The sequence below is a fragment of the Oryza brachyantha genome, chromosome 11, assembly GCF_000231095.2.
Source record: "Oryza brachyantha chromosome 11, ObraRS2, whole genome shotgun sequence".
Lineage (NCBI taxonomy): Eukaryota > Viridiplantae > Streptophyta > Magnoliopsida > Poales > Poaceae > Oryza > Oryza brachyantha.
The window spans coordinates 5226226-5240999 of NC_023173.2; the positions used below are offsets into that span (position 1 = coordinate 5226226).

Sequence of the window (14774 nt, forward strand, 5' to 3'; positions counted from 1 at the left end):
ATGTAAGTGGCACCGGTTAGGAGCTTCACTAGAGTTGGCCAAAGGTGGAGTTGGCCAGGGTGAGGCCTTAGCACTGTCATCTACCTTATGCCCCCTACAATATCGGTAAGGATTACGTGTCATTGACCAGAGGGAGAAAGGGAAATAAGAGAGGGTCATTGACATGTGAGCCAATTGTTTTTTTACTTTTTTGTCTCTTGACATATGGATCCTATTGAGTTATTTATTTCTTTTATTTTAGTTTATGTAAGCTCCACGCGTATACACCACACGGAATGAATGTTAAGTCAACATGCCACGTGGGTGCTACGTAATCTAAACCATCGCAATTTGCATTGGTATTGATAGTAGAGGGCACTCTATAGTCTATACCTGATTTTGCAGTGGAGGGACGTAAATAGAATCTGGCCCATACTTGCGCCGAGGAACGTCAAATGGACTTTTTCTCCATGGGCCCTTCACGGCGAAATATTGGGCCGTGCTCGCGCTTACACGGCCCACCAACACAGGGCCCACATTTCTTCGCTTCCACTCTCTTCCTCGCCGAGCTCTCCAGAACCGTCGCGCGCCGCCTCACCGGACCTCCGACCTCCAGCTCCCTCCCGTCGCCCTCGCCCTCCACAATGCTCCGCGGCGCTCGTCCCCGCCGCGGTGCTGCGCTCCTCCTCGCCGCCGCGGCAGCGGCCTCCTCCTCCGGGGCGCTCGACTACGACCGCCGCGGCGGCGGCGGCTGCGGCGACGGCTCCTCCTTCGGTATCCACGTCTCGGCATCGTCGCCGCTCCGTCGTATGCTCTCATACGCCGCCGAGGGGATCCTCCCCGGGGCCGGTCACCTCCTCTCGCCGGGGCTTTCTCCCGCAGAAGGTTCGGTTTACTTGTCTTTCGTGGCGCTCGTCGTCCCCGCTCGTCAGGATAGTGTGTAGGTTCCCGCAATGGAGCAGGGTCGATCCATTTCCCCACTGTGGCTGCTCGTTGATGCGTGATCTGATTGCCTATGCCACTTCAATGTTGTCAACTGAGTAAAATCATACTTAGGCCCCGTTTCTTTCCGCTTAAGATTATTATAATCTAGATTATTGAGTTAGATTACTATAAGCTCGATTGTTATAATCTGTAGTAGAATAAGTTGTGAATTATTTCTTTCTTAGATTATTAGAGTCTAGATTATTGGGTTTGCAAGTCTAAAGAGAGAGTGGAGTGACATGGTGGGTAATATTTACCCAATAATCTAGAAAAAGCTCACCTAAATGAGCTTATCAGATTATAATAAGCTGAGCTCCAAATTATAATAAGCCACTTTAATAAGTTGTCTGTTTCTCTCAATTTACTCCTAATAATCTGGATTATAATAATCCCAAGCTGGTAGTATAAATTATTGACCACCTAGTGGTAATCCTGGTGCATAGCGAGGTTGCACCCAGTGGGTGCTGTGCAGTTGTGACTTGTGCATCTTTGTGCTGGTGCTCGACTAGTTTTTGCTACCCCTGTAGGCGTATGCTGATTGCATCTTCTGAAACGGGAGAGATTTGGCACGGCAATGAGCAATAGTTCTGTATTTGTATTAAGTGGGCTCCCGTCGGTGGGATGTGCTTCGGAGGGCGTTACAAGAACATTTTAGTCGAAAGTCTCTAGACTTTTTCATTCTTAATGTATTATGTATACTAAATCTTGATTCAGTCATTCTTCAAAGAAAATGTTCGATTGACATGTGTGCCCACAGTATGGATTCTTGTTTCCTGTTCCCTCTGTTTTGTATCATGTCACGTTGGGTTTATCCTAGGTCAAACATTTTTAACACAAAATAAATATATTAAAAATATATACAATGGTTGCTTTAATGAAATTAATTTTGTCTTATCGATGTTACTACGTTTTTCTAGAAACTTGGTCAAACTTGAAAATATTTGTTTTAAGACAAGCCCAAAGTAACTTATAATATGATGAATCCGAGTAAATATTACCAAAGTTCTATTTGAAGACCAATCTGATAGGGTGTTGTATGCAGAGATAAAAACACATTATATGATTCCATAACATTTCAGAAATGTGCATGTGCCTTACTGTGTACTCCAGGTCATAGATTTCAGCTGTTAGTAGTTAGCTAAAACTTTGATTGTTGTATTAATTTTGAAAGACATGGCATTACCTCTTCATTCTACAAATGCCTTTTATGACTTATGAGCACTGTAGCTGAACAGCTTCTGTGATGGTCAATAAAATGTTATGATAGAATTCATTATGTGTAACTTAACAACATCATTATTTATTTATTTATTTTTGCCAAGCCAATAATAGCCACCATACCCTCTTGATTAAGCTCTTGTATTTTTCTGAAGATCTTAGTGTGTTCAATATGTGTGCAGGGTTTTCCATCCTAAATTCCTTCACATCTGTGTCAAATTGGAGTGCAGGGTTTCCTATCCAAAATTCCTTCGCATCTGCATCAGTTCCGCCCACTAACTTCAGCAACCAGAGCTCTGATGGAAACTCAGATGATTCAAAATGTTGCGCAGGATGTATTGGCCGAAATACAATAGCCAAGGCTGCAGCTGCAGTTGGTCCTGCTGTTGTCAACATTTGTTCTACACAAGGTAAGAATATAACTGTCTAATGGAGACTGTGAAAACTTATGATCAGCGCATTAGCTATATGTAGCAAACTTGTGTTTTTATATTCTTTTGTGTAGATACTCATGGATGGGTTCTAGAGAAGAGCATTGGATCTGGAACCATAATAGATCCAGATGGGACAATATTGACATGTGCCCATGTTGTTGTAGATTTTCAAAGCACGAAACCGATTTTAAGGGGAAAGGTTGTTAACATGTCACTAGCTTCTGTACTTCTGTGTATATGTCATGTTGTACACTTGTTCATTATGTTCTGGCTCCTATTTATATAAATCCATGATTTTAGGCCAATTCTGAATACGGCTATAATAATTTCACATGGGAAGTATAGCAGTATTTTATAGGAATAATAGGATAAATCAATGCTATCCCACTGGTTTTCGTCAATATTAAAATATGTCACTAATCGTGGGGCTGACATGTGGGCCCCTGCCTTACATCTTAGTTAGAACTAAGACATCAATGGCATACATCGGCATTTGATGAAACTAATGCCATGATATGGATTACTGTTCTATCATAGTGTTATTTCCAACCATGGAAAAAAAATCTTGGACATAAACTTCAGTTATCTAATATACTCAAAGATTTAGAATTTAGGCTTTTATTCGCTGACTCATTTCTTGAGATTAGTACAGGTGCAAGAAATTACAAACTTACAATCAGAAATTCTGAATTTGGCCTTTAACTTTCTTTTAAGAAAGACAGGGACCAAGAATAATATATTCTCTGTTCTAGTGGTAAAAGTCTAGTATGGGGCCAAATCACTTTCCATGTTATAATGAATAAGTCAGTACTTATTTCTTCAAAATTGTTATACAGTAGCTACGCTTATGATTGTTACTGGTATTTTGTTTCTTACTATTTGATAAGTCTGCCTGAATTTTGGTTGATATAGGTGATTGTTTAAAATGTTTTTTTTAATCCTATTTTTTTATTAGAAAAGTTAAATGTGTTACAGGTTAGTGTGACTTTGCAAGATGGTCGTGAGTTTGAAGGCACGGTTCTCAGTGCTGATCGCCACTCTGACATTGCTGTTGTTAAGATCAAACCGAATACCCCTCTACCATCTGCAAGTCTTGGATTATCATCTAAACTTCGACCAGGTGATTGGGTTGTTGCTTTGGGCTGCCCACTTTCTCTTCAAAACACAGTTACAGCTGGTATTGTAAGGTTAACTTCTCGCTATCTGCAGACTTTTGCTGTCTATTGTCCATTGCTAAAAATTATTAGCTGCCTTTCGATTGTGGCTACCTGTTTTGTTGGCTTCAATGTTTCACTTCCATCTCATTCTTTTGTAGTTGTGTTGACCGGAAAAGCAGCGACCTAGGTCTTGGAGGAGTAAGAAGGGAGTATCTACAAACAGATTGTGCTATTAATCAGGCAAGACCTTTTACATTGTAATCCTAGGTCATTGCCTATGAACATTCTATATTGCTTTGTAATGTTTGTGCCATTTTACTACTTGTCACCAAACCATGACAATAAATGGAGAAATATTCAATATATCTAATAAGCATATGTCAATGAAGTTTTGCGGATCAAACCTAATGATAGAACGAGGAATGTAACACTGAACAGCTCGTAGATATCTGTTTATTCGGTTAGTTGTTACCATTAGTGTTATCTCCTTTAGCTACCCTGACCTGTAGTTCATTGAGTGGTAACAATTAGTTGTTAAAATCATAATCCTAGTCATAGGATATTCACTGAGTTATAACCATTGGTTATTAAATTGGTCTTTTGCAAAGTTGCCACTGGTTTTTTCATATTGCAAGGATGCCATTATAATGACAGTTATTGTAGCATTTTTGCAATAACAATTCAAACCAGTGGTAAATTTGCAATTGCCCAATTGCCCCTATTAAATTTCTATGACCCCACCCAACCAAACAACTCAAATCATATCAAGAGTCATATCTGGAGGGCTTGTGATCGTAGTCAAACAGTCATTAATTGTGTAGGATCATATAGGATCGAGGGTTGAACTGTGTCCAATCATATCTGGAGGGCTTGAAGAGTCATATCTCAGGTTTGGAAATAATTCAGTACTTCAATGTGTTCTGACCCTAGTTGAAATTCTATGTTCATTGCTGTCCATTTGTTATTTGATTAATTAGATTTTGAGTTGGACATTGGTTTCCTGAAATATAAAAAAATAAAAATTAACTTTATCAGTTTTGTTTAGCTTGTCATATAAGTATGTTAAGGTCATTAAAATTGCTATTCTAGGCGAGAATCGTTAAAATGATAGGGAGTCATAATGTGATGTTAGTTGTTAAATAATATATATTTACTAAGCAAGTTGGGTGTAAATGGTCTAATAAACATGATTACCTACAGCCTGTGGAATGCACGGCACATTCCTGAAAAATCAGTGAGTAATAAGTACATGTATTCCATGGTTATTTTTACTAATAATAGGAGCAGCTATTATGTTATTAAGACAACAGTGTAGCAAATTAGATGCCAAAGTGACTACTCCTGAAATCCATAGTAGGCTGGTGGTCACATAAATTTTCTTAGAGTCAAGTAGAATTGAAGATCCAATCCTAGAATTCAATCCTACTGAATCATCTACAGTTGGACTCAGGATTGGAATTGTAGCAATTGTAGAAGGAAGTAATTTGCAAAGGAATTACTTTCCCCTTTTTTATCAGGGTTATGTTCAACTAGCAATATGTACTTTGTGCTGTCCCAACCAAAATCAATCGATTTCATTTTCTTTTTTTTTTTCATTCTCTTGCTTTCTTGTTATACTTGTTTGGAAGAACATAAATGCCTTTGTGTCTGTTGGAGCCTTTTTTTGTTAGTTATGTACTTTTATGTACTTCTGTCCCATGGATGGTTGGGTTCATTTGTACCTACTACTCAGATATACCTTTTTCCCTTGTTCCTGTTCTAGTTTCTCAATTTCTCTATATCATAGTTAGACACATCTATTGGCCACAGGGAAACTCTGGTGGTCCACTTGTGAACCTTGATGGTGAGATTGTCGGAGTTAATGTGATGAAAGTTTTGGCCGCTGATGGTTTGAGCTTTGCAGTACCAATTGACTCTGTTGTGAAAATAGTGGAGAATTTCAAGAAAAATGGGTATGCCTTCCTTCTAAGTAGTATGATGCTGGTTGCATTACACTGTTCCTAGATTTGCATTTCTGTATATTTTGTCTTCTGTTTTGAATATCCTTGTTCAGGTCAGGTTGGCTTTACCTAATAGGTACTTTTTATAAATGTGGGAAATAGATGGAATTCCTGAATTGTTTCCAACTTGTTCTGTTAGAGAGGTAAATAATACAATAAATCGGTTGGTAGTGAGTCTGTCTTTATGGGTTGACCTTATTTGAATAGTTTTCCTTTTAAGTAAATTGCACTATTTATTAATAAGGTTGGCATGATAGCAACTAAAACTGTACGAAACCTATCAGTCCAAGAGATTTGCTCTTGCATGTAGGTAACTGGCAAGGCACCTTTCTTTGACAGCCATGAACCCCAGCAACCTCCAAAACTCTGAACTTCACAGTTCGATTTACTTTGACGACCTCCAAACCCTCTGTTTTAGTTGGCTTCCAGGACTGCTTGATGCCATCCTGGACCATAAAAATCATTGCAGGAATATTAGTGGTGGAAACAGACAATGGATTGAATCGGAGATGGTTACCATGGGGATTTGCTGTGAAATGCGTATCTAAAACGGGGGTATTTGTACCCAAAAAAAAATAAACATCCTAGCTGGGCTGTTGACATGGCAAAAGGATCCTAAGTGGCACCTTTGATTAAAAACACACACACTATCCAAGTTATTGTACCACTTAATTCACTTTTCAAGTTGTTGCACTAAGTTGCATCCACTTGCTAAGTTCTTGTATCCACTGTGCAAATTAATTTCTTTTTTATGACATAAATTCCACATTGAAGTGTAACAGTGAAGATATGCAGTAGTGTACTCTTTTTTTTAGAATGAATTGTGAGGAGATCTATGTAGCGTCATAGTATTATATTTTCAAATCAGCTTGTAATATATTTATCAATTTTGAAATAGGGATATATCCATTCTACGCCCTCAATTACCGCGAGTTCAACTTCTACCCTTCAACTATTACCACTCTTGCCCCTCAATTATCTAAATCAGTAAACCTCTTACTCTCAAGAGCAGCTTGGTTTTGGTTGATATGGTCGTGGCATCCAAACTTTTCAGTCACCATTTTCCTGATGTGATAACTATATCTCAGCAAAGAAAATGGAAAATCAATCATACTTGTCCTTATCATGTGCACGTTAGTGTGCACAAGGTCATGGCTGGCACACTAATGCATGCATGAAAGCCCTTGCTAATATTTCATCTTGATCACCACCACCTCAAGCAGTTGCAGTCGGTGACCTTATCTATGTGCTTTACGCAGCTATGGAAGGACGTGGGTGATGGTGACAGGGGCATAAGCTTGCTAACATTTTTACAGTGAGAAAGTCACTATGGATAGTGTGGGGGATTTTCTACCCTGATACTGCCTATATTTCTAATATTTCTTCGTGCTGCAAGTAAAAGCAATGTTTTCCATATTGTCTTGCTCTGGCAGCGTGTATATTGTTTTCCATTTCACCTGTTTTCATTCACTTTGTTTAAAATGGTAAGATTTCACTCTTTAAGAGTGCGTGAACTTTGTAGCATTTGTCGAGTGTCGAGACAACAAGACTCTGTGAAGCGTCCAGTTTTACACCTTACCACTCAATTGACTTGTCCACTGCTTCACCTTGCCTCCATAGCCAAGATATGGGGATTGAGATTACTGCTTAGATCCAGTAGAAATATTGATGACAGTTGGGGAGATAGAATCAAGAGAAAATGCAGTATATTTGAAAATAAGATAGTGACAGCTTGCTGGTGCAGTAACTTTCACGGTGAGGGTGTTGGGAAGGTAGCGTCTACTGCTGGTGGTTGCAGATTAGAGGACAGGAGAGAAAGGAGAGGGAGGGCAAAACTGTGCCAGGGGATGGGTGGTGAAGTCTTATGATGTGGCCATCCATGTTGGGAAAAAAACGGTGGTGGGGTTACAACTTGGCATAAAACATCAGTGAGGCCCATGTAATGGTTTTTAACTGGTATTCATAGATGAGATGTAAAAGGTTGAATGATTACATGGTTCGGAGTGAAGTTTGGGCTCTCGCTTTTAAATAGTTTGAATACACTTACAACAGTAAACTTTTGTAATATATGTGTTGTCCTTGTTACATTTATTTTATTATGATTGAACTGTCTAACTCATTTTTCTCTTTTATGAAGAGAAGTAATGAAACCTCATTCAATAGTGAACAGTTACTAGAAATCTTGCATGGTGTTGCTTTTGTAATGAACACTGAGCTTAGTTATGGTTTACCTTTTTATTTGCTTAGCTAGTACTTATGCTTGTCCAACAATATTGCAATGCAGGAGAGTTGTAAGACCATGGCTTGGTTTAAAGATGCTTGACCTTAACCCAATGATCATTGCACAACTTAAAGAAAGATCAAGTTCTTTTCCAGATGTAAAAAAAGGTGTGCTTGTTCCAATGGTAAGCTATGGTTAATTCATCAAGTCTGATGAATCTTCTTTGTATCCAGGAAGACTGGATCTAATTACTTTGTCTGAATTGAATTTTACTGTTCAGTTTTAATCATCACAGTGCAATGGTCTTTTTATATTAGCTGCAGTTTGACTGTTTAATTCAAAATTCCAAATCTGGTGTTACATGTTTAGCATGCGTTCTTTCTTTTATGAACATTATAATAGTAGTTTGCACTGCTGATGCCATATGAGTTGTCAACCAGGTTACACCAGGATCACCAGCTGAACGTGCAGGATTTCGTCCTGGGGATGTGGTCGTTGAATTTGATGGTAAAATGGTTGAGAGCATCAAAGAGGTAAATAAGCTAACTGCTGGGTCTCAGTTACAGTATTCCTTGTTTTGGATCTAGTAATTATATTGTCTAGTCCTCAAGCCAATAGAAAGGAAGTGACAATATTCTCCTATTTATCAAACCGAGTTAATACTGCAGATCATTGATATCATGGGGGACAAGATTGGAGTGCAATTTAAAGTTCTTGTTAAAAGGGCGAACAATGTAACTGTTTCTTTGACAGTGATACCAGAGGAAGCAGATTCTAGCAGATGACCCACAATTAATCTTCTTGAAAGGTTGAGCAAAGAGTAGAATTTTTTACAGTACAACTACTTTTTCCTATATAATTTAGTTTAGATGCCCTATAAACATTCTGTCTGAGTTTAACTAAGCAGGGACTATAGATGCTCCTTTCCAGGAGAGGAAAACAAGGTGTGATCAAATTGCGGTATGATATGGAGTTAGCGAAACAAGTCGATTTTGTTAATGGCATATGCTTATGAACTGAGGTTTCCAAGTTTGCCTTGTGTTCCTGGCCTGTGGTTTGCAGCTTGTTTCATTGTCAGCGTCTCAAAGAACTATTTTGTCATTTGGCAAGCTCAGTGTAGCTTGTGGTCTCATTCCTGTGTCCCTAAATCTAAATAAAGCCTTTCCCTCCTAATCAGTACATCTTAATACAATATTAAAATCATTCAAGACTGCTTGGAAAATACTAATGTACAGCAATAGCTGATTAGATTAATCATTTCTTGATACAGTTCTACGTTATCAATTCCATGTGGTATGTACAGTATATGTCAAGATGTCAGCTAACTTCCTTCTGTTTTAGATTCAAAGGCATAGTAATTAATCTGAACAATATACTAAAAATAGCAAAAAGCTATCATGTCACCTTAGAACAACCAACTTTTGTACTACGATATCAAAAAAAAAAAAACTAAAGATGAAACAATGTGAACTGCTCATCAATAATTTTGCTTTCTGCATTGCAAGAACTTTCAAGGGCTGAATGATTTACAGATTTGTTTGAAAGCTACTTTTTTTTTTGAGCGTACTGGAATCTTTCGTTTGTCTGCAAGTTCAGGTTGGTACATTTCGGTGTGGGCACACGCCCCTGCCTGCCTACCTTGTGCAATACCGAAAAACCTAGGTCCATTTCTATTGGTTGTTAGATGCAACATCATACTTTTGGTTGAAATGTCCCTCTCGTACTTCATCATTGGGCGACATAATTTCTTTTCTTTCTCTCTTTCTTTTATGTTGCTGGATGTACACTTTTTTCTACCTGTATGGTGTACCAATAGCTAGCTAGCTTAGCTTAACTGGTTGCATCTTGCTTGGAATCTTTTTGTTCTTAAGTACTATGAAATTAATTCTTGTTATGTACTTGTGTTCATGATGTAATGGTACTGGTAAACTATTGCTTATGCTATGCTATGTGACTCTATAAGTATAGTATAAGCTGTACATGTAACTGTAAGGCTTTTTATAATGGAACAAAGAAAAATTGTGTGTATTCTATGTTGTCAACCTAAGGCGTCGAAATCAAGAAATCATAAACAACTTTCTGTTGAGCTTTACGACTACTTGTGGGGTTATATGATTGATAGGCAATCATATCATTTGGCGAAATACTCAATCCTGTCATTGAAGCGAATTATCGAGCGATTTGTTTCTAATTAATTACATTCTGGGAGGAGGAAATTAATTATATATCTCCAATAAGCTCATTCAGGATCATGACTAGGTGTCCTTTTAATTATGTACTTGTATTTTTTGCACGTTTTTTGTATTTTTCTACTCTATAATAACAAATAAATAATGCAAATGCACCGACTCGTCACAACCTTAGATGCTTTATGACAGACTGGACAAATAATTTGGTTGAGTTGCAGCACTGATCTTGCAGAAAATTGTACCTAGAACTGCTTTATGTTAACCATGCTTCCATCCTTAATTAGTGAGTAGATTCATCAGTAAAAATGTAATAAACATACCAGTCAAGAAGATCACATGCATAGTTCAGCACATTCATCTGATTTTCTTTTAGCTGTAGCCTGTATGTTTTTGCAGGCTGAGGCATGATTTCATCTTTTTTCTCCTCACTTCATTTTCACATGCCATTCCATGGACCAGGACATTGGAGGAAGAAAACAAGCTTCAGACAGTAACAGCCTTTTATCATTTTGCACAGTGACAGTAACACAATTGAGCTGACTGCAACTGGGACTGTAGGAGGGTTAGATTTTCTACCAAACAACCAGTAGATTCTTTCAACTGCAGTAACATGTGCATCTGCTTTACTGTATTTGTCGCGAGTGATCTGTGTGGTTTGAGTCGTTCAGGACGAGTGCTCTTTTGGAACTCAAGAATTCCTGCAAAATCCTTTCATAGGTCCAAAAGGATACACTCGATACATCATGGGATTATAACATTTTGTTGCTCATGCCAAAAAAGAAAAGGGGCATGTAGGATCAAATGTATCGTTACTCGTATCAACTTCTTTTTGCTAACGATATTAATCCAGAAATAAATTCTGGATCACCAAAAACTTAACACATGTCTAGAACTAGGAGAGTTTTCTGTGTGCATTATTTTAGAAGATAAAAATTCATTTTGCCTTTACTTCAAAGAAGCTACATATAACGCTCTTATTATAGGGTTTGCATACCAAACAATTGTGAATTATAAATCATAGCTCGATGGATAACAAGAAAGTATACAATATGATATGCCTCTACCCATGGTTGGTGAAAATATGCATAACCATTGTCTCCGTGATCCGTGGGTTGTATGTGATTCTTGCCCTTCTCAAACATCTCTCCTACTTAAAAGTAGAGTTGTTTGTTACGCAAAAACATCTCTCCGGGATCCGTGGGTTGTATGTGATTCTTGCCATTTTCTCTATGTTACGCAAAAACCACCGTTTCCAAAAAACTAGAAAAAGAATCAAGTGGTTTCTTTTAAAAAACATATCATTTTTTTTTCTCTATGGGCATGTGTAGTCCATGATCAATTATATGGGTCTATTGAATGCATGGGTATATTACCGATTAGAAACGTCTTTGACATCACTGCCCGATTAGGGGGACATCACCGCCGGTGATTGACTAAGCTAAAGAGGAAGATGTTGCCAAAAAGTAATTAAACCATAAAACAGTCTCTCATCCAAATATGTCCACTATTTTTTCCCATAGTAATAGTTGTGCGATGGCTTCACAGTTGCATCTCTTAACCTTACGGGTGCTAATTAAAGAGTACACATGAAGTGTTACTGCAAAGGCCTGCCCGGGTGCATCAGATTTGGCCACAGGGCAAATTCGATAATCCATGTCACTAACGACAGCATTAGATGAGCCGGCCATCGCTAGGGCATTTAACTATTTGCCACTTTTAAAATTGAATGATAACATATTTATCACTCGCTGCCTATGATGGGTTTTTATATGTCTACAATATATGAGTCAAGTGATAAATTTGTTATCACCACTCGTAAGCATGACAAAAAGTTAATTATTCTATAGTTGCCATGCCATCACTGCATGCATCGGCGTGTCGACAAATCCGAGGGCATGGCCTAGAATTCGGCTGCACCTTTAGGCATGGTCTCTGCTATTGTTGTGATACACATCTCTAAGGTTCCATACACATACTTGTGACATCTATTTAAGAGGCAATAATTCCAAATTATGTCAAGGTCAACGACAAGTACCACCCTACCTGTTGCAAGATTGGTGTCAAGGTCTCGGTGTGACATGTTGTTGCACCAAATTGACAAAGTCGAAATAAATCATATACCAGAAAATCATTTTCCATAGCGACAACAAATCACTCATCATATGCACTCGCAAAGGCACGAATTTAGTAGGGTGTCACCGAGAAGTTTGGAGTCCCATGACCTGAGTAACTAAATTTCAAAACTAATCATGAGTATGGCCATCAATTGGGACGCCATTAATTTTCCCACTTTCGACTTAGCTGATCTGGAAGCAGATATCACAGAAGATGAGCTTCAAAAAACAATTCAATCCCTACCATCAGAAAAGGCACCAGGGTCGGATGGGTTTACGAGCGCTTTTTACGAAGTAGCCTGGGATCATATCAAAAATGATCTTTTGGCGGCAGTTAGATGGTTCATGAATTTCAAGACCCAGAACCTCAAAGAGCTCAACTCTGCCAACATCTGTCTTTTACCGAAAAAGGGAGATGCCACAGCCCCGGACCATTACAGGCCAATAAGCCTAATCCATAGCATGGGAAAAATTATCACAAAGACACTAGCAAACAGGCTAGCCCCCAAACTTGATCAGATGATATCAAACAACCAGAGTGCTTTCATAAAGAAAAGGGCAATCCATGATAACTTCATTTTCGTCCAAGGCATGATCAAAGAGCTACACCGCAAGAAGGAAAAAACCATATTTCTCAAAATTGATATCTCAAAGACCTTTGACTTTGTTAATTGGTCCTTTCTCCTTGAAGTTCTGCAAAGGCTAGGTTTTGGGGCAAAATGGAGAAGCTGGATAACAAACCTCCTAACAACGTCCACTTCACGCATGCTTCTCAACGGAATGCCAGGCGATGAGATTCAGCACTTGAGAGGACTAAGGCAAGGTGACCCTCTGTCACCGATGCTTTTCATCCTAGCAATGGAACCTCTACATAGACTTTTCAAGGCAGTGGAAGACTCATGCCTGCTCTCACCTCTCATGCAAAATTGGAACCAATTTCGTTGTTCTTTGTACGCAGATGATGTGGCGATCTTCATAAGCCTTTGCAGCAGGAATTACAATTCACGGCAAAAGTTCTTGAGCTTTTTGCAAGAGTCAGTGGCCTTCGCACAAACCTTACCAAGACTGAATTATACCCAATAGCATGTGACGGCCAAAATCTTGAAGCCCTCACAAACCACCTGCCGGAAACAGTGAAAAACCTACCTTGCACCTACCTAGGGATGCCCTTACATTTTAAAAAACTAAGAAAGGTGGATTATGTACCTCTGTTGGACAAAATCGGGGGAAGAGTGCCAGGACCACTCTTGTTAAATCGGTCCTAACCTCGTTACCAATCTATCACCTAACAGCAATACAAACCCCCAAGTGGGTCATAAAGAAAGTTGATAAGCATAGATGAGTTTTCCTATGGAAAGGAGAGGACCCAGAGAAAGTCCATAATGGCAGCAGCCTAGTTAACTGGCAAACGGTCTGCAGACCCACAAGACTTGGTGGGTTGGGGATCCTCGACCTGGAGAAATTCGCTAGGGCTCTAAGAATCTGTTGGCTCTGGATGCGATGGACGGATGATTCCAAGCCTTGGGTCCAATTCGAGATCCCTTGTGATGAAATGGACAAAATCCTCTTCAAGGCGGCCACGGAGATCATATTGGGAGATGGTAGAAAAGCTCAATTTTGGAGCGACAACTGGTTGCAAAACCGTAGTCCGCAAACCTTGGCACCAAACCTTTATAGGCTTGCAAAAAGGAAACAGACCTCGGTCCACAGCGCCATGGAAAATAACAGCTAGCTCTTCTCACTCCGGCAACTAACATCTATGCAGGAGATTGACGAACTTATAACTCTGGAGGGGCTCCTACAGACAGCAAACCTGATCCACATCACACCTGACACCATCAGATGGAAGTTGACCAGCAACGGCACTTACAGCTCAAAAAGTGCATATGAGATGCAATTCATTGGGTCCTACACTACAGTTTTTTATGACAAACTGTGGAAGGCAGAGTGTGAACCAAAACACCGCCAACTAGGTTGGCTCATTCTGCACAAAAGAACTCTAACCGCCGACAACCTCCTCTGAAGGCATTGGCCATGCAACTAGATATGCAGTTTGTGTGGCGAAGCGTTTGAAGACACCACCCACCTTTTCAAGGAATGCAGCTACACAAGAGAAACTTGGAATCAACTCTACTTATGTGGTAAGCATAACATGCTCTTGCTGCCAAATAACAAGACTCTAAGGGAATGGTGGAGATCCTTCTGCGAAATCAAACCGAAATCTCTGCAGAAGAACTTAATAGGATCCCTGATAACAACTTGGTGGCACATCTGGATAGAGAGAAATGGTAGAGTCTTCAATAGACAGCACAACACAGCCATTCAAGTAGCCCACAAAATAAAACTAGAGATAGATTTAAGACGCTTGGCCTTTCGACCTCCCAAAGGGCTCTCCCCCTCTTCTAGCAGCTTCCTCCAATGTAATCTCGTTTCTTTTCTTTTCTCTTTTTTAACAACTTTTATTCCTTCTAATATATT

The 14774-nt window shown here is 39.3% G+C and overlaps 1 protein-coding gene across 3 annotated transcripts; it reads left to right on the forward strand.

Moving 5' to 3' along the window:
• Positions 1-615: 615 nt before the first annotated feature.
• LOC102706235 (putative protease Do-like 14) lies at positions 616-9215 on the forward strand. Of its 3 annotated transcripts, none has more exons than XM_015842127.2 (9): positions 616-864; positions 2364-2591; positions 2687-2814; positions 3591-3802; positions 3931-4012; positions 5582-5724; positions 8057-8177; positions 8434-8526; positions 8662-9215. In XM_015842127.2, exons 1-9 carry the CDS (start codon positions 624-626, stop codon positions 8776-8778), a joined length of 1365 nt encoding a protein of 454 aa, XP_015697613.2. In that variant the 5' UTR covers positions 616-623; the 3' UTR covers positions 8779-9215. The 3 variants fall into 3 exon arrangements, with proteins under 3 accessions (XP_015697613.2, XP_040384760.1, XP_040384761.1); XM_040528826.1 differs by having other exon boundaries at positions 2412-2591; XM_040528827.1 differs by lacking the exons at positions 8057-8177; positions 8434-8526; positions 8662-9215 and adding an exon at positions 6242-6481.
• The last annotated feature ends 5559 nt before the right edge of the window (positions 9216-14774 follow it).